This window comes from Silurus meridionalis, chromosome 22 (assembly GCF_014805685.1).
Source record: "Silurus meridionalis isolate SWU-2019-XX chromosome 22, ASM1480568v1, whole genome shotgun sequence".
Taxonomy (NCBI): Eukaryota; Metazoa; Chordata; class Actinopteri; order Siluriformes; family Siluridae; genus Silurus; species Silurus meridionalis.
The window spans coordinates 16,842,143-16,862,214 of record NC_060905.1 but is presented as its reverse complement, the minus strand read 5'-3'; the positions used below and the strand labels follow the sequence as shown (position 1 = coordinate 16,862,214).

The 20,072-nt window shown below is 39.6% G+C and overlaps 2 protein-coding genes across 2 annotated transcripts; one reads left to right on the top strand and one right to left on the bottom strand.

The window, feature by feature from the left end:
* Positions 1-1,166: 1,166 nt before the first annotated feature.
* On the top strand, positions 1,167-14,307 carry tomm7 (translocase of outer mitochondrial membrane 7 homolog (yeast)). The gene is made up of 3 exons (XM_046835465.1): positions 1,167-1,358; positions 9,899-9,947; positions 14,008-14,307. The coding sequence occupies exons 1-3, from the start codon at positions 1,256-1,258 to the stop codon at positions 14,021-14,023; spliced, it is 168 nt and encodes a 55-aa protein (XP_046691421.1). The 5' UTR covers positions 1,167-1,255; the 3' UTR covers positions 14,024-14,307.
* Positions 14,308-14,312: 5 nt separating this feature from the next.
* On the bottom strand, positions 14,313-19,925 carry il6 (interleukin 6 (interferon, beta 2)). The gene is made up of 5 exons (XM_046835464.1): positions 19,830-19,925; positions 19,535-19,707; positions 19,324-19,434; positions 16,200-16,343; positions 14,313-14,746 (listed from the first exon to the last, which is right to left on the bottom strand). Exons 1-5 carry the CDS (start codon positions 19,849-19,851, stop codon positions 14,540-14,542), a joined length of 657 nt encoding a protein of 218 aa, XP_046691420.1. The 5' UTR covers positions 19,852-19,925; the 3' UTR covers positions 14,313-14,539.
* Positions 19,926-20,072: the final 147 nt, after the last annotated feature.

Here is a 20,072-nt window from a genome sequence, read left to right as displayed (position 1 = left end):
AGGGAACCAACCCCAGCCACTCTTAGCGCCGGTCCCAAGCCCGGATAACTGGGGAGGGTTGCGTTAGGAAGGGCATCCAGCGTAAAAACATGTGCCAAATCAAACATGCGGATGATCCGCTGTGGCGCCCCCTAATGGGAGAAGCCGAAATAAAGTTATTAAAGTTAGTAGAACCTGGACCTATGGGTGTAATAGTCATGTGTAGACTGACTTTTGGCTGTGGGATTTAGCAGATCTGTGAGACTCAAACCAGCCGGATCTGAGAGACTCAGTCTGTGTATGTGCATGTTTGAGATTCATGAGTCCAAGCAGTCGGTGGATTCTAAGGATTTAGAAGGACTGTGGCAAAAAGCAGGCAAAATCCCTGTCACTATGACACAAACTGCAGCTGTTTTTCATTTCCAAGATTGGATGTAGTGCTTTATAATCCGGTTTATTTAACGTTACACCAGAAATTTTGTTAAATGTGTTTCATATTTACCATAAAAACAGCTGAGAAATATTTCCCTTTGACTCATGCAACTTAAGGCCAAGCCGAGTTACCCAGCTATCCCAAGGACTAAATGCAAATTGTAAATTACACCATTTAGTTGTTCTAAGTTCCTGATAGCAAGTAGCTAACTGAGTTTTTCAGGAAACTTCTTGTATCGTGAGTTTTACGTGTCCTGGCTGATCCACCTGATCCACTGAGGTTCATGAGCCCACCGATTCGGTGAATTTTAAGGATTAGAAGAGTGCCCTCTAGTGGAATTACGTAGCAAAAGCAGGCAGACTCGCTAACCTTTTAAAAGACTCGAGTGATTCCGAAGGATTTGAATCCGTATACGAATTCGGATTTTTTGTAAATCTCTATTCTGAACGGCTCGATACAGATTATTTTTTACTTCGGAAACACGTGATGTGAGGGCTGAAATCTGATTGGATAGAAACTCTAATACAATCGTACACTCCTGGAGGCAGTGCATCTGAGAGAAATGATATGAAATAAAGAAAATTGATTATTGGAAATTGAATACATGTTCATGGACAAAAAATACATCTAAATAATCAATCTAAATGGATATTAAACATTAAACTGTCATCATATTCGGCACATTATTGCACTATGACGTCATTACATCGATTCGACTCCATGCGGCGCTGTGAGGTAAACTGTCGTAAAAAACCCTCTCGTCAATCGGCAGTGTGGCCCGGCCTGTGTGTCATCTCTCTGTCCTTCAGCCCGGCGTCAGGCAGCACCGTGTTCCGCGCAGACATGCCCAAACTCAGCAAAGAGACCAAGCAGCGACTGCAGCAGGTCTTCCAGTGCGGACAGTTCGTTATTCGGTGGGGTTTCATCCCCACGGTTCTCTACCTAGGTCAGTAAATTAACCTTGTTGCGCCATGCTAATGCTAATAGCTAGCAGGCTGTTCTGCCTGAGCGTGTTCTCTTTCATCCACTCAATAAAGAGGCTCTGGGTTTGATGGTTCTTGCGGTTTTTGTGAGATTGAGATGTATAACTGAACTGGACCTCATGGTTGTGTCTCAAATGGAGCGATAAAGTGCACTTCAGTACAGATTAATAGTATAATAAGTAATAGCGCGACACAGAAAAAGTGTATTCATGTTCATTAATCTGTTCTTGTCCTCTAACCCGTCTACTAACCCACCCATTTACCTTCCTGTCCACTAATCTGTCCACTTACTTACACATCTACTAGTTGGTCCTCTAGACAGGCTATTAACCTGTCCACCCCCCTACTCCCCCCCCCCCCCCCCCACTACATTGTCCAATATCCTCTCAATCTTTTTTTCCTGTTTATTAACATATCCACTGACCTGCTTACTTACCTGTCCCTGTCCCTGTCCACTCGCCCATCCACTAATCTGTACTTACCTGTCCATTAACCTGTCCACTTACCTACCTGTCCGTTAACCCGTCCACTTACCTACCTGTCCGTTAACCCGTCCACTTACCTACCTGTCCGTTAACCCGCCCACTTACCTACCTGTCCGTTAACCCGTCCACTTACCTACCTGTCCGTTAACCCGTCCACTTACCTACCTGTCCGTTAACCCGTCCACTTACCTACCTGTCCGTTAACCCGTCCACTTACCTACCTGTCCATTAACCCGTCCACTTACCTACCTGTCCATTAACCCGTCCACTTACCTACCTGTCCATTAACCCGTCCACCTACCTACCTACCTGTCCACTTACCTGTCCATTAACCCGTCCACTTACCTACCTGTCCATTAACCCGTCACTTACCTACCTGTCCATTAACCCGTCCACCTACCTGTCCACTTACCTGTCCAATAAGCCATTCACTTACCTACCTGTCCGTTAACCCGTCCACTTACCTACCTGTCTGTTAACCCGTCCACTTACCTACCTGTCTGTTAACCCGTCCACTTACCTACCTGTCTGTTAACCCGTCCACTTACCTACCTGTCCGTTAACCCGTCCACTTACCTACCTGTCTGTTAACCCGTCCACTTACCTACCTGTCCGTTAACCCGTCCACTTACCTACCTACCTGTCCAATAAGCCGTTCACTTACCTACCTGTCCGTTAACCCGTCCACTTACCTACCTGTCCGTTAACCCGTCCACTTACCTACCTACCTGTCCGTTAACCCGTCCACTTACCTACCTGTCTGTTAACCCGTCCACTTACCTACCTGTCTGTTAACCCGTCCACTTACCTACCTGTCTGTTAACCCGTCCACTTACCTACCTGTCCGTTAACCCGTCCACTTACCTACCAGTCCATTAACCCGTCCACTTACCTACCTGTCCGTTAACCCGTCCACTTACCTACCTACCTGTCCAATAACCCGTCCACTTACCTACCTGTCCATTAACCCGTCCACTTACCTACCTGTCCATTAACCCGTCCACTTACCTACCTGTCCATTAACCCGTCCACTTACCTACCTGTCCATTAACCCGTCCACCTACCTGTCCACTTACCTGTCCAATAAGCCGTTCACTTACCTACCTGTCCGTTAACCCGTCCACTTACCTACCTGTCCAATAAGCCGTTCACTTACCTACCTGTCTGTTAACCCGTCCACTTACCTACCTGTCCGTTAACCCGTCCACTTACCTACCTGTCCGTTAATCCGTCCACTTACCTACCTACCTGTCCGTTAACCCGTCCACTTACCTACCTGTCCGTTAACCCGTCCACTTACCTTCCTGTCCGTTAACCCGTCCACTTACCTTCCTGTCCGTTAACCCGTCCACTTACCTTCCTGTCCGTTAACCCGTCCACTTACCTTCCTGTCCGTTAACCCGTCCACTTACCTTCCTGTCCGTTAACCCGCCCACTTACCTTCCTGTCCGTTAACCCGTCCACTTACCTACCTGTCCGCTTACCCGTCCACTTACCTACCTGTCCGTTTACCCGTCCACTTACCTACCTGTCCGTTTACCCGTCCACTTACCTACCTGTCCGTTTACCCGTCCACTTACCTACCTGTCCGTTTACCCGTCCACTTACCTACCTGTCCGTTTACCCGTCCACTTACCTACCTGTCCGTTTACCCGTCCACTTACCTACCTGTCCGTTTACCCGTCCACTTACCTACCTGTCCGTTTACCGTCCACTTACCTACCTGTCCGTTTACCCGTCCACTTACCTACCTGTCCGTTTACCGTCCACTTACCTACCTGTCCGTTTACCGTCCACTTACCTACCTGTCCGTTTACCCACCTGTCCACTTACCTACCTGTCCGTTTACCCACCTGTCCACTTACCTTTTTGTCCACTCACCTGTCCATTCAATTAGTTACCGGTCCACTAACCTGTCAACTGGCTGATCCACCAACCCCCTCACCAACCTGTCCACTAACCCATTTGACTTCTCATGATCTTCACATTTTTCCAGCAGAGACTTGTGTGTGGGGTAGGGGGCATGCCGTTCCAGTCAAATCAGCACATCTGTGTGTGTGTGTGTGTGTGTGTGTGTGTGTGTGTGTGTGTGTGTGTGTGTGTGTGTGTGTGTGTGTGTGTGTGTGTGTGTGTGTGTGTGTGTGTGTGTGTGTGTGTGTGTGTGTGTGTGAGAGAGAGAGAGAGAGAGAGAGAGAGAGAGAGAGAGAGAGAGAGAGAGAGAGAGAAATGCAGCCTGAGCCTGACACCAAGATGATTTTATATTTTTTGTTTATCCTCACACCTTTTTACTCCTTTTCTGCCAGACACTTTCTCTCTTTTATTATAAGCTGCTGATGTTTTGTATATAAAGTATAATGTGCAGTGTTGCCATGCAAGTCCCTGTGGATGTGGTTTCCATAGAAACTAAATGGGTAAATAGAAAGAGAGAGATGGAGAAAGGGTGAGAGAGATGGGTAAATAGAAATAGAGAGGAGGAATAAATAGAGATATGGAGTAAGGGGGGAAGAGATGCAGGGCTCCAGACTGAAACAGTGAAGCCAACGTTGTTTTCTGTGGTGCGTTTTTCACGATTATTTGATCACGAACGTTTTTATGCTTTTCACTATCGTCATGTTTTATTGTTTTATTTATTTTTTTAAATGATCTGCAATTTCTCTGCCTGTTTTAGAGCAGAAATTGCAAAACATTTTCTCGTGATCAAACCTCAGCCATGAAAACTCTTGAATCCAAGAAGTTATGTTTTGACTGACTGACAGAAAGATGGTCCTCAGTGTATCTGTTGTTCTCTCTCTCTCTCTCTCTCTCTCTCTCTCTCTCTCTCTCTCTCTCTCTCTCTCTCCTCTCTCCCCAACGCTGCCTGCTTCTATAATATCAGGCGTGTCATCAGCAGACGTGTTGGACAGAGATAGAGACCGTTTGAAAAAGTCCGCTATTTTTAGTTTCGACGTTTTTTTTTTTTTTTTTCTTTTTTTTTCTGATGCTGAAAGGTGTTTTGTTTTAACTGTCCGGTTGTTTTGGCGCTTTAACTGAAGCGTAGGCGGCGCTGCATCTCCAAACAAATCAACAAATAACGTGAAAAGCCGTGAAATAATCTGCCGTCATAACGTGTACATTTATATGGTCTCAGGTGGCGATCTCTCAAAAACATTACTCACATTCATATTTTGGGTTGCAAATGCGACTATTTAGTTGCAGTCTGGAGCCCTGCGATGGAGAAATAAAGAAGAGTAGATGGAGATATAGAAAGGGAGCAAGAGATGTGGAGATGGAGAAAGAGAAAGAAAGAGATGGATAAATAGAAAGGCAACAGAGAGAGAGAGAAAGAGAAACAAAGAGATGGAGAAATAGAAAGGGAGCAAGGGACGGATAGAGATGGAGAAATAGAAAGTGAGAGATGAAGAAATAAAAAGATGGGGAAAGTTGGAGAAATAGAAAGGGAGCAAGAGATGGAAAGAGAGAGATGGAGAAATAGAAAGGGAGCGAGAGATGGAGAAAGAGAAAGAAAGAGATGGATACATAGAAAGAGAGAGATACAGAAATAGAAAGGGAACAAGAGAGACGGAGAAATAGAAAGAGAACAAGTGATGGGAGAGAGAGAGATGGAGAAATAGAAAGGGGACAAGAGATGAGAGAGAGATGGAGAAATAAAAGAGAGACAGATGGATAAATAGAAAGAGAACAAGTGATGGAAAGAGAGAGATGGAGAAATAGAAAGGGGATGCGAGAGAGATGGAGAAATAAAAGAGACAGATGGATAAATAGAAAGGGAACAAGTGATGGAAAGAGAGAGAGGTGGAGAAATAGAAAGAGAGAGATGGAGAAATAGAAAGGGAACAAAAGGTGGGGAGAGAGAGATGGAGAAATAGAGAAATAGAGAGAGAGATGGAGAAATAGAAAGTGGACAAGAGATGGGGAGAGATGGAGAAAGAAAACAGAGATTGGAAAATCCAGCTGTTTGAAACATTGCCTCATGTGGTTGGTAATCTGGAGAGAAGGGATTTAGTTACATTCATACTTCCTGTGGTTTAGTCAGAACTCTATCCACGCTGAGGTCTCGTGCGTGCGCACACACGTTTTCATAATCAAACATTATTCAGTGTAGGCTGTAGGTGGCGCTGTTACTTGGTGATCTATTCATTGTCTATGTAATGATTTGGACAGAGAGCTGCACTGCTCTTTATTAGGTGTTGTATTTTATCAGTAGTTGATCGGTGTGATGTCATTTCCGGTCTGGTCTCATATCAGCTCACGTAACAATCAAAATTTTTTTTTATGGTGTTCATGACACACGTGATCACTGCGCACACACACCCTTCGAGGAGAACACTGGGTGCTTGGGGATGAACCTGTTTTTGGCTGTCTGTCTGCTTGTCCATTTTTCTGTTTGTGTCTGCTTCTCTCTGCCTGTGTCTTTTTGCTTGTCCATCTTTGTCTGTGTGTGTCTGCCTGTCTGTGTCCCTGTCTGTCTGTCTGTCTGTCTGTGCATGCCTGTCTTTCTGCAAGCCTGTCTTTCTGCCTTTGTCTGTGTGTCTGTCTGCTTGTCCGTCTTTGTCTGTGTGTCTGCTTGTCCATCTCTGTGTGTGTGTGTGTGTGTGTGTGTGTGTGTGTGTGTGTGTCCTGTGCAGTGGTGGACAGTAACAAAGTAAATGTCTTTTACTTTACTTAAGTATTCCTATTCGAGGAGACTTTTACTTTAACTTTACTACATTTCAAGTCATTACCCTACTATTTTACTCAACTACAATTTGCAAAATAAGTTGCTCATTTTAATTTATTAAAATAAAAACATAACCGGTCAAACACGCAGCAAGTCACCAATCAGGGTAGAGCACGCTCGGTTTTAAGCTGGTTGTGATAGCCGCTTGTGGAAGTGGTAGATTTAAGCACCGGCGTAGGTGACAATTAAAATTATAGATGACAAATAAAGGTCTAAACCCTCAGGAGCCCAATTTAGAAAAGAAGAGGAAAGAAGTAGTGGAGAAACATGCAGAAGATAAGTGTGTGTGTGTGTGTGTGTGTGTGTGTGTGTGTGTGTGTGTGTGTGTGTGTGTGTGTGTGTGTGTGTGTGTGTGTGTGTGTGTGTGTGTGTGTGCAGCTCCATCACTCCTCTTATTATGAGGATAGTAAAGGTTATGTAATAAATGAAATAGGCTCATAACTGTATATCATTCAGGTTATGATGTTGCCTGCTACGCTTTTACGCAACAATATTTCTTTTTGCTTGCATAACAATATCATTTATAGTATGTAGATTATCATAATGTGTGTAGCTTTCGATAAAAGAACTTTTGTAGTTAAACAGCACTTATTGATTTGGTTACCTTTCAAGCGAGGTGATGTCATAAAGTTTTTCTGTGATTGTACTGAAAAGGTCCTGAACTGAGGTCAGTAAGGGGGGAATCTCTAGTGCAGCTTTAAAGACTCATTTAAAAGACATATAAGGATATAGATGTTGTATGTATCTTATGGCTAAAATTAGAGTTGCTTCTTGGTTCTGAGAGTTTGACAATGACTTGCACATTTCATTGCGCAATAAACGCATTTAGGGTGATATTTCTACATAAAATTGACCTCTCAGAAATGTATCCAAATTCATGGACTGCTGAGAATATTTCTTACTCATTCGCTGAAGCTGAGAGGAGCTTTTCTTTTTTTTTTTTAAGCTAAAACCACCAAAATCTACTTAGCACTTAACATAGAGTTCATCATCAGTTCAACATCAAGAAGAACATTTTCAGAGGAATAAACGATGGAAGAAACTCCCGACTCGAACTCGCCACTACATCCGTGTCCGTATTTGAAGTAGTTGAAAAGAAGGTTTTGGGCTCATGATCATTTTAATAGAAATCAGTGTTTGACTTATTAATGTCATTCTATTAATAGATCAGTGTGCTGAGAGTCACATTAGAGTCTTTTCACATCAACTGAGTTGATTAAGTAAAGAATCTTGTAACAAAAATTATAATAGGAACATTATAGTTATAATAAATCATAGTACTTTGGACACTTAAGTTCATTCGAAGGCAAATACTTTTGTACTGAAGTGAAAGTTTAAAGGGACACTTTTACTATAGTAATTTTACCTGCTGTATTTTTCTTAAGTGAATGCTTTGTGTACTTTGTCTACCACTGGTCCTGTGTGTGTGTTTGTGTGTCTGCCTGTCCTTTACCAGTGACATATCGTCAAGGTCTGTAATGAACCGGATTGCGTCTGTAACTTCTAGAAAGTTGTAATACCCGGCTCCACACACTCATCTCCTCCTCAGGAAGATTAAACGATCATGTACAGTCTATTGATATGTTACACAGTGTGTAAGAGTTCGAGGGGTAAAGCCGCGTGTCCGAGGGAGAGCGCGATGGTCGATTCGGAGAGAAATAAAAATGATCTAATTGTCGGAGATAAGTCCGTTTCCTCACCGTGAGCCAGCACTCTGTACCGGACGTACTGAAGCAACGTTTATCATCGCGTTTCTGCTTTTTCTATCCGAGTGTGCACTTCCTCCCGCGTTCCTCTTGCACACGTACAAAATGTTGCAATAGTATTATTCTCCGAATCACTTCTTGGAGAAACTGCTTTTACACCGGACACTGTTTTTGTAGTTTTTCTTCCTTTTTTTTATTTTGAGGAAAATTGTCAGCCTCGTGTGCAATTGCTTTCTAACTGAGTGTAAAGACCATGTTCACCTCGTGCCGGCCTGTACATCACTCCCACTGCTTCTCATCTGTGTACGAACATGACAGTGAACCATAGAGATGTAAATCATGTCTTTAATGTGATAAAGCAACAGAATTTATGTGGAAAGCCAAAAAACCTTTACCCTTTCTCACCCCTTTTTTTTCAGAACTTTTGTGTATCATTTTGTGTTCGAGTCGACCTCAATTTTTCATTTTTATTCCACCTTCCTTTTTTTAAAATTCCCATATAGCGAGGTGCTCTATGTGTGCAGGTCAATCTTCCAAAATGTCGATCATCTTATGTGAATCCGTTCCTCTTGTTGAACTTGGATTGTCCTGCTGCATATCCCAGTTGCGCTTCACCTTGAGGTCATTAACGTTGGCTGGACATTCTCCTTCAGGATTTTCTGGTAGAGCACAGAATTCATGGTTCCACCAATTATGGCAAGTTGACCAAGTCCTGAAGCTGCAAAGCATCCGCAGACCATCACACTACCACCACCATGTTTGACTGTTGGTGTGACTTTTTTTTTTTTTTATAAATGCTCTTAGTTTTACTCCAGTCCTTTTTTTTTTTTTTATTACTTTTCTCACATAGAGCCAGACAGGTTTTTACATTTTTTTCCCCTTAAGAAACAAAATCATCATTTAAAAAACTTGTTATACCAATCCTCTAACTTTTACACTTTTGATAAAAATTTAAAGGTTCTCGTGTCCGAATAGACTTCAGGATGATGTATGAGAACACACACAGTGAGAGAACCCCCACTCCACACACAAACTCCCCAGAACCTTGGGGTTCTGCTTGTGCTCTCGATCCAGCTTCACATCTAACACTGTTCTTACGTCAAAGTATTGAGGAACAGCCTTTTATTTTTTTCCCGTAACTCGGTGGAGTACAGAGTTTACACCTTGTAATGTAGTAACGGAAAAGTTTCCCACCATGAAAATTCTCTGAAGTAGATATAATTGTGAAATGCGTACAGTAACGGAGTAAAAATAATTCCTTTCTCTCTATTACCGCATGTAAGTATTTACAATGAGGTCATTTAAAACAAACAAAAGAAAACTCTTGACAGAAAGTGTGTAGAGGTGTTCTCTTCACTACTGAGATGTGTCATGAGATCATTGGAGATTCACTACAGCTCATTTATCGGTTTCCTTGAAATCCACTTCCGGAGACGGCGTGCGAGCGACCAGAGCGTCATGCGGCGTTTACACATTTACGCCTGCTTTTACTTCTGCATGAGTTTTCATTCACAATGCTTCTGCAACACCGGGTGCAATCGGTTTCACTTCCTGACACGAATTATTCACATCCTCTTCTTCCTCTTCTTCTGCAGGGTTCAAGCGAGGAGCAGATCCTGGAATGCCAGAGCCAACAGTTTTAAGGTACCGCAGCATGTGCACTCGAGTAAACCACCCGCTTCACCTGAGACACGTTCCTCATTTAAATTGTTTCGATCGGTCAATAAAACCCCGACCAACTTCCTCGCAGCTCTGCGCGAGTAAAAAGCGGAGGAGTAACGATTATGGGTTGACAGGATTTTTCGATCTTACGATGCCGAGAGCAATAAGATAAAATTGTACAACTGCTTTTCGTTTCGCACCGCAGGCAAACGTAGCAGCGGACGCTCCGCCCTCCACTTGCGTACTGCCTGATACATGTACACTGTATGGTTTATACATTATGGTAGTGTTATGTACCTTGTGTGTCCAAACTTTTGGTCTGTACTGTATATATATATATTATATATACAGTACAGACCAAAAGTTTATATATATTATATATACAGTACAGACCAAAAGTTTGGACACACCTGCTCATTCAAAGAGCTTTCTTTATTTCCATGACTATGAAAATTGTAGAGTCACACTGAAGGCATCAAAACTATGAATTAACACGTGGAATTATATACATAACAAAAAAGTGAACTGAAAATATGTCATATTGTAGGTTCTTCAAAGTAGGCATCAGGAGAATGCCAAGAGTGTGCAAAGCAGTAATCTAAGCAAAAGGTGGCTACTTTGAAGAACCTACAATATGACATATTTTCAGTTGTTTCACACTTTTTTTGTTATGTATATAATTCCACATGTGTTAATTTATAGTTTTGATGCCTTCAGTGTGAATCTACAATTTTCATAGTCATGAAAATAAAGAAAACTCTTTGAATGAGAAGGTGTGTCTAAACTTTTGGTCTGTACTGTACAAATTACCTGTTTTGCGAAATTGTGTACTGTAATTTGTTTAATTATTAACAAATAACAGTATACTACCCCATACTTCTCACCATATCACGATATATTATGATGGGGGTCATCCAAATGCATCTCCATGTAAGTCTGGGACTATCTGTGTATAAACTGTATATGGGATGTTAGAAAAAAAAAAAATCTCCTATCTATCTATCTATCTATCTATCTATCTATCTATCTATCTATCTATCTATCTATCTATCTATCTATCTATCTATCTATCTATCATCTATCTATCTATCATCTATCTATCTATCTATCTATCTATCTATCTATCTATCTATCTATCTATCTATCTATCTATCTATCTATCTATCTATCTATCTATCTATCTATCTAATCTAATCTATAAAAAAAAATTACATTATGCAGATGCACTGGGACACATCAGGGATGTATCCTGGGGTCATTGGGTGTTTTGTGTCTTTCAACATCAGACACCCTCGTCCAGGCGACCCAGCCGGGGTTAATGTGTGATTAACAACTTGATAAATATTCAACACAAACTGCAAAACACTTGCAGAGTAAAACTTTATTGGACACCTGACTTTTCCAGGTGTATGTGCTTCATACCAAAACCGTTCCTACAAAGTTGGAGGCACACAATGGTACATGATGCCTTTGGATGTGGTAGCATGACATTTTCCTTTAACTTGAACTAGGAAACTCAAATCTGTTCCAGCATGACAATGTCCCAGTGCACAAAGCCAGTTTCATGAAGATATGGGTTGGAGTGGAAGATCTCCTGCTATACAGCCACCAACCCTACTGAACACCTTTGGGATGAACGTGAATGCTGACTGCACCCCAGGCGTTCTCACCTCACCTACACCAGTACCTGACTTTACTAACTTCTTTGTGGCTGAATGAGCACAAATCTTCACAAGCACACTCCAAAATCCACTGAAACATCTTCCCAGAAGAGTGGAAGTTATTATAACAGCAAATGGTGATCAAATATACATAATGGGGAGCAGATACCAGTCAGGTGTCCACAAACATTTGTGTATAATATAAACAGTTTTTTTTTTCTTCTTTTTTTTTGTTTAGTAAAATAAAATTGTTGAAATTTTGATTATGGTTTCAGCCGATACTCGAGTAGGTGCAGGGGGAACTGGTACAGCAGCAGTATTATCGGCACTAAGATTGGGATTTACATGTGTTAAATCGGGGACTTTTGTTAGACGCAGTCAGCAGAGAGAATATTAACTACAGAAAACCACAAATTCATAAGATGTATTTTCCAGCAGTCGTACAGAGGCGGCTCACAGCACGCCTTTTCCTTCTTCTGCTCTTCCACAGGTTAATAAACGTCCCGATTTTTCGGAATATATTTAAAAAAATTTGCAAATTAATTCGTTTTCTATTCTCAAGTTCATGCAAACCAGACAAAACAGAATCCCCCCCCTCAAAAAAAAAAAAAAAAAGAAATTCCTATCTCATTAGTAAATTTAAATACATAATAAACAAACTACTTAAAATGTACATATACATTTTTATTTCTTTTATTTTTTTAAATAATAAAAAAAGTGACCAATATACCCACCATTCTTTTTAATAACAATTGAAAGCCTGTCAGTTTCTTGATCGGTTAATGATTTTTTAATTTAGTATTTAAAATACTCACTTGTCTAGTAATTGTGTACACAGTCAGTCCTACAGAATGTAGATGTGCTTCTGGGAGGAACGATTTGCTTCGCATGCTTTTTTTTTCCCCCTTTATTTTTAGATTCAATTACGTTGATGTGTGAGATGCCGAGATAATGCAATTAAGGAATGAAACGCATGATGCTATGCAATTCAGCATGTTGCACACAGTTCACTTTTATTTCTTTGGTTCAGACAGAAACAAATCATCAATTTACTTAAGGGTCTTCTGACTAAACGCTTGCCCCCCTTCACAAACAGGCCTTTGTAGTGCTTTCTTCAGGAAGACGCAGCTGTACCTCTGCCATGTTAATCTGTATTCTATGTGACTCTCAGGACACGGTCTAGAATAGAATAGCGTTTATTTGTCACATATACATTACAGCACAGTGAAATTTTGTTCTTCGCATATCCCAGCTTGCTTAGAAGCTGGGGTCAGAGCGCAGGGTCAGCCATGATACGGCGCCCCTGGAGCATAGAGGGTTAAGGGCCTTGCTCAAGGGCCCAAGAGTGGCAGCTTGGCGATACCGGGGCTTGAACCCCCGACCTTCCGATCAGTAACCCAGCTACCACTCCCACTTTTTTTGGGGGGGTTTAGTGTTGTGATACGTCATATTCACATAGCAGCAGTGGGGAGAAGTCAATCTACATATAAAATGTCGGTCACAAATGATTGGTCACTTTCTACATAATAAGTATAGCACATCTACTAATAATTACCGTAATTTCCGGACTATTAAGCGCACCCAAATATAAGCCGCACCCACTGAATTTTACGAAGATTTTTATTTTGAACATAAATAAGCCACACCTGTCTATAAGCCGCACTGTCTGCACTGAAACTAATAAACTTTACACAGGCTTTAATGAAAGACAGTGTCTGTTACTTGTATCTAAACAGTAGCCTACCAAGAAAGTCATTGTTCACTGTCTTCCTCCTTCCTTTCACAACAATTTCTCTCAGGAGTTTATCTTTTGGCATCGTCGTGCGTTTAAAAATCACCATCGGTGAAGTTTTTCTCCCGATGCCGTGCAGCTCAGAACACAGGTGAAGTGTGTTTTTTCATGCCCGGTTGTTTTTAGCGTGACGAATGATTCACATTTCCTGTAGACAGTCCGAGTGAGCGGCAGGTCAAACGTCAGAGGAACCTCATCCATATTTATGATGTGGTGCGTCCCGATTCAGTGGCAGCGCATCTGATTTAATATAAAGAGTTTCATTAGTTCACCTGAACCCGTTCTGCAATTTCATTGGTCTAATGTTATGGGGCTCAGTGTTTTGGCTTAAAGTTTGTGAAATCGGGAAAAACCCAGGAAAAATCCATAAATTAGCCGCTTCATTGTTTAAGCCGCGGGGTTCAAAGAGTGGTCACATGAATCGATGCGTTCACATGAATTGCAAACACAATGACTGCGTTTATATAAACCTGTAATTTGCCCGTAAGTCTGCTGTTCTAGAAATGCAGACTTTTCAAACAATCAGAATTGAGACCTGAACTTGGTGTGTACATGTGTTTATTCTTGATTCTTTTTTTTGTTTTACTAGTTTGCTTTGGGGATGAAGGAGAGATGTCGACGAGCTCCTGCAGAACAACAGATCGCCTCCTTGTCTCCTAATAAACACCGGAAACGGTCCATTCCTCACCATGCGTAAAAGACACGCTAGCCATGAACTCGGATTGAGCGCCGTCTCAGTTTTCCCTCTTCTCCTTCTCCGTCTACCCCGTTAAGAGGACGTCGTTTTTACCCCACATGCCTGGACCATGTCATGAGAGTATTCTGTATCTTGTCATTTCTAAGTTGTTTCATTGTTTTGCATCATTATGAATAAACGAGAAAAACGGCAGAGCGTTCATGTGATAAAGCTTTATTTAACCTTGTATATAGTCAGACGTGTTAATGTAACACTTACACGGTGAGTTAATGTAACTCAGACTACAATCCCATCATATGTTCATTCAATTTGACTAATTCTTAATCTCAGGCTTATCCTTCAAACATCTTAATTTTAAATAGCAACCAAATTTCTTTTTAAATATCCCCAATAAATAGATAAATAAATAAATATTAGACACGACTCAGTGAACGTATTTTGAGAGCCACTTGTCTTCCTTCACGCCATGTTTCATTAATTTCTTGGCCTTTATGTAGTTGATTGCTCTGTTGGTGACAATCATGAAGTTCAAGAAGTTGTACAGAATGGAGTGTGTGACCGTCTTCTTTCTCCACTGCGTACCGCTGACCAAATCCCTCAGGAAGGTGGGGTGAACCTCTACGTCATGTACCTGCAGGGGCGAAGTAAAAACAGTGGCAGTGGTGGTGATAAGTGTGAGCAGTGTGAATGTTTCATCATTACTGAGAAATGCTGCCAATAGAAAGCACCAGAATTAACATACAGATTAATGAAGAATTTTTCTATTTAAAAATGCACTCAATGAATTCTTATAAGTACTGTGATACTGACCATCTCAAACGCTAGCCTGATCGCCTTTTAGACTTTTATTGATGCGTCTAATATGTTACAGAAGTTTTTTCACAATAGTGTATCGGGATTATATCTCAAGTAACTGTGAACATCCTGAAAAAAACATTATTCAGCAGAATACACTATCTTTCAACTAATGTTTGAGCTGAGAGCTTTTCACCATATCTCTCTCTTGCATATATATTTATTTCGCACGATCGTCACGTTAACTCGTGATCAATCGCACATTTCGATCCGTTCTGTACCATGAATACTTTTCGGGTTTTTAATACTCTGTAATCAACATGGACAAATATGGATGCTTTATGCAAATATATGTTTTATTATTGAAGACAAAATATTCTTGTAAATGTGTTGAAGTATTTATGGTGTTTTAAATGACGTAAATCATCAGGACATCAGCTATGTTTCCACACGGATGGTTTTAATTGCCGGGCGCATCGGTAAAACGTGTTTAGTGCTAAAGATTTATTCACTAAAGTTTCTTTTATAAAATGTATTAAAAAGAAAAAATACATATCCGTGTAAAGAAAGGACATCATGAATAAGTGTGTTGAAGGTTTTCATTTCGCATCTAATATTTGTGTAAATTCTTATAGAAACGGTCGAACGGAAATGCGCGCCCCGTTAATCGCGTTCATGAAACGATTGCCGTTGAAGTTCATTTGTTAATGTCACGTGTTAATTTGGACATCATTTTTCATCCAAGTGCTAGGAGTTCACACACACACACGTTCTTATTAATGAACCTTCTCTCGAATGCCTTATTTGCTCTGTACATCTTTTCCCTATCAGTTACAAAAGCGCTTAAGTGCTTAAGGCTCTGGGTTACTGATCAGAAGGTCGGCGTTAAAGCCCCAGTATTGCTAATCTGCCACGCTTGGGCCCTTAAACCCTGTGTGCTCCAGGGGGCACTGTTTTATGGGTCGCCCCTGAAATCTGACCAATCTTCCAAACATCGCTGGGATACGTAAAGAATGGATTTCACATGTATTTATTTATGAACGGTAAGATTTATGCGTATTTATATAATAATTTAGCAGTAATATATGACGTATTCCTGCCTCTTATATTCGCTCCAGTTCATTTTACAAATATAATTAAATATGATTTTTCTAGAGGCTGAAATCAACCTCCATTGACTTATAGTATCGGTTTTGTGTTACAATATGTGAGAGAGAGTGAATGTAGCCTGGGAAAATGTAGAAAGTGTAGTTTTGAACACTGTGTGTGTGTGTTTTGCAATGACTTACATTTCCTGTTCCTTTAATTAAACCTAATAATCTGGCCGTCCTGACTTTAATCTCCAGTATGCGAGCTGATGTGCCGTTGTCCACATAGGGAAGGTACGCCTGGTACACCCGCAAACCAGTGTAGATCTGCTGCACACATTTTTGCTGTAAACACACACAAACACACCCGTGTGAGCAAACCATTCCTTAACATGGTATTATAAGAGAAGCTTCATCTTTCTTGAATCTTTGCTGTAATCACTTGTAATGAACTACAAAGCCTTTAATTAGAAATGACACTCCTAGGAATCTCACACACAATAAATGAGATCTCTGAAAATGCACCGTATGACGTGAATTGCTTTTGTTCTGCTATATGAACTTTTGCTGTTTCTTTTCCTTCTTTACTTTTTATATAGAATTGGAAACATCTGTGTAAGGTTTATTAAGCTTTATAGCAAGTTAGGAGTGAACATGTAGGACATACAGGACAATATACATAAGCACCTGGAGCTGGCAGCTGTTTGGTAAATGAGGTATGATGTTTTTGGTGTCACATTAATGACCTTTTTATTTTTTTTACTTTCTCTTAATATAAAACATTTCTTGTAGGAATATGAGATTTTTCCCTAATCGTATGTTTCTTCCAGGTTTTTTTAATGTAATTTAATATTTTTTATATTGTAATGTTTTTCTTATATTTGCACTAAACAATAATAATGGTAATAATATAAATTTCTTTGTTACTACTACACATCACTTTTCTATATTGCTTTCTTTTTAAATGATGCGATTTTTTCCTCGTTAGAGCGACCTGCCTTTCTGTTAAAAAATAAAATAAAGAAATAGTTTTTCCATTCCTAGGGTTTTTACAGGTTTTTTGTGGGTGAGCTATTTTCTCATTATTGAGATTAAGATGCTCTCTTACCTTGACCTGTCTTTCTCTAGAAATAATAACTGCTATCTTCTAATAAAGCATAGTCATTTATTTTCTCCTAATAATGACGTGTCCTAGTAACAATACACCTTTTTCTCAATGGCTGAACATTTTAATGCAGCAACAACATGATTTTTTGTAAATAAATAAGCAGATTATTTTCACCCCTATCAGCAGTAATAGTAGTGATAGTCGTAGTGACAGTGGTAGTCGTTAGTAAGATGTTAATAGCAGGGACAAAACTATACGTTTATTAGTAGTAATCATAGTATTGGTAGTGATACTATTAGAAATGTTAGTAGTGGTAATTTTAGTAGTTATAGTGATACTATTGGAAATTTTAGTAGTTAAAGTGGTAGTGGTAATTTTAGTAGGTATAGTGGTAGTGATACTATTAGAAATTTGAATAGTGGTAATTTTAGTAGTTATAGTGATACTATTAGAAATTTTAGTAGTTAAAGTGGTAGTAGTAATTTTAGTAGGTATAGTGGTAGTGATACTATTAGACATTTTAATAGCGGTAATTTTGGTAGTGATACTATTAGAAATTTTAGTAGTGTTAGTTGTAGTGGTAATTTTAGTAGTTATAGTGGTAGTAGTAATTTTAGTAGGTATAGTGGTAGTGATACTATTAGAAATATTAGTAGTTAAAGTGGTAGTAGTAATTTCAGTAGTTATAGTGGTAGTGATACTATTAGAAATTTTAATAGCGGTAATTTTAGTAGTTATAGTGATACTATTAGAAATTTTAGTAGTTAAAGTGGTAGTAGTAATTTTAGTAGGTATAGTGGTAGTGATACTATTAGAAATTTGAATAGTGGTAATTTTAGTAGTTATAGTGGTAGTGAAACCATTAGAAATTTTAGTAGTGTTAGCTGTAGTAGTAATTTTAGTAGGTATAGTGGTAGTGATACTATTAGAAATTTTAATAGCGGTAATTTTGGTAGTGATACTATTAGAAATTTTAGTAGTGTTAGTTGTAGTGGTAATTTTAGTAGTTATAGTGGTAGTAGTAATTTTAGTAGGTATAGTGGTAGTGATACTATTAGAAATATTAGTAGTTAAAGTGGTAGTAGTAATTTCAGTAGTTATAGTGGTAGTGATACTATTAGAAATTTTAATAGCGGTAATTTTAGTAGTTATAGTGATACTATTAGAAATTTTAGTAGTTAAAGTGGTAGTAGTAATTTTAGTAGGTATAGTGGTAGTGATACTATTAGAAATTTGAATAGTGGTAATTTTAGTAGTTATAGTGGTAGTGAAACTATTAGAAATTTTAGTAGTGTTAGCTGTAGTAGTAATTTTAGTAGGTATAGTGGTAGTGATACTATTAGAAATTTTAATAGCGGTAATTTTGGTAGTGATACTATTAGAAATTTTAGTAGTGTTAGTTGTAGTGGTAATTTTAGTAGTTATAGTGGTAGTAGTAATTTTAGTAGGTATAGTGGTAGTGATACTATTAGAAATATTAGTAGTTAAAGTGGTAGTAGTAATTTCAGTAGTTATAGTGGTAGTGATACTATTAGAAATTTTAATAGCGGTAATTTTAGTAGTTATAGTGATACTATTAGAAATTTTAGTAGTTAAAGTGATAGTAGTAATTTTAGTAGGTATAGTGGTAGTGATACTATTAGAAATTTTAGTAGTTAGTTGTAGTAGTAACTTTAGTAGGTATAGTGGTAGTGATACTATTAGAAATTTTAGTAGTGTTAGTTGTAGTAGTAACTTTAGTAGGTATAGTGGTAGTGATACTATTAGAAATTTTAGTAGTGTTAGTTGTAGTAGTAACTTTAGTAGGTATAGTGGTAGTGATACTATTAGAAATTTTAATAGCGGTAATTTTAGTAGTTATAGTGGTAGTGATACTATTAGAAATTTTAGTAGTGTTAGTTGTAGTGGTAATTTTAGTAGTTATAGTGGTAGTGATACTATTAGAAATTTTAGTAGTGTTAGTTGTAGTGGTAATTTTAGTAGTTATAGTGATACTATTAGAAATATTAGTAGTTAAAGTGGTAGTAGTAATTTCAGTAGTTATAGTGGTAGTGATACTATTTGTTAGTATTGATAGTAGTGGTGACTGCAGGAAAAAAATAAAACTAAACCAAGCTTATTGTAATAGTTGTAGTGTTAGTGGTGATAGTAGTAGTGATCGTGGTAGTGTAAGTAGAAAAAAAGTACAATTTTAACATAGTGAAAGTTTGGACTCACGGCTTTGAAATCGAAGGGCAGACACCCGTCTGAGAAGCCGAGCAGCGGGGTTTCAATTCTCTGATGGTCGAAGTCGCTCATGTTTCTCATTCCTGGGAAGTCCCGGGCAAACTGGAGTTGAAACAGAGCAAGGTGAATTGAGCATCTCACAGCGATCGAAACCATACCCTCGTGTCTTATTACACAGACTATGAATCCCTGAAGAAGTTACCTGCTCGTCGCAGACGCTATGGATGTCTATCCTCATCTGCTTGGCGATGGAAATCCACTTGTAAAAAGACGCGTGCGCTTCGTTCTGCAGCTCTCCTCCGGAGAAGTCATAGTAATCCTCATCTCCACTGTAGAGCCCGAGAGAGAGCAGGGGGAGCAGGAGCAAGCCCAGATCTGCAGACAGACCCAGAGAGAGAGACAGAGAGAGAGAGAGAGAGATCAGCAAAGAGGAGGATGAGAAGAAAAAATGGGGGAGGGGGAGGGGGGAGAGGAAGCACTCGCAGTCTGGTACTCACAGTGGTGCAGCAGATAGGGCATGGTGTGGTCTGGTCGGGTCGGGTCGGGTCGGGGTGCTCACGACTTCTTGATTGCGTTAAAGCTCGAGTGTTTGCACTTTCAGTAATTTCCGAGTAATTTATATAGGCTACCACCTCGAGAGAAAATTCCACAACCCACTTTTTTTGTTATTAGTAATCACTCTGATTAAAAAAAAAAAATTGGAAAAAAAACCCCAACCTAATTTTCATATTTTTTTTTTT

Excerpts from the sequence above, each read along its gene's own strand:
- tomm7 (XM_046835465.1), top strand. The coding sequence starts at position 1,256 with ATGCCCAAACTCAGCAAAGAGACCAAGCAGCGACTGCAGCAGGTCTTC. Across the intron at positions 1,359-9,898 it reads CCCCACGGTTCTCTACCTAG|GGTTCAAGCGAGGAGCAGAT; the intron begins GTCAGTAAATTA and ends CTTCTTCTGCAG.
- il6 (XM_046835464.1), bottom strand. The coding sequence starts at position 19,851 with ATGCCCTATCTGCTGCACCACT. Across the intron at positions 19,435-19,534 it reads ATAGCGTCTGCGACGAGCAG|TTTGCCCGGGACTTCCCAGG; the intron begins GTAACTTCTTCA and ends TTTCAACTCCAG. Across the intron at positions 14,747-16,199 it reads TAATTAAAGGAACAGGAAAT|GTACATGACGTAGAGGTTCA; the intron begins GTAAGTCATTGC and ends TCGCCCCTGCAG.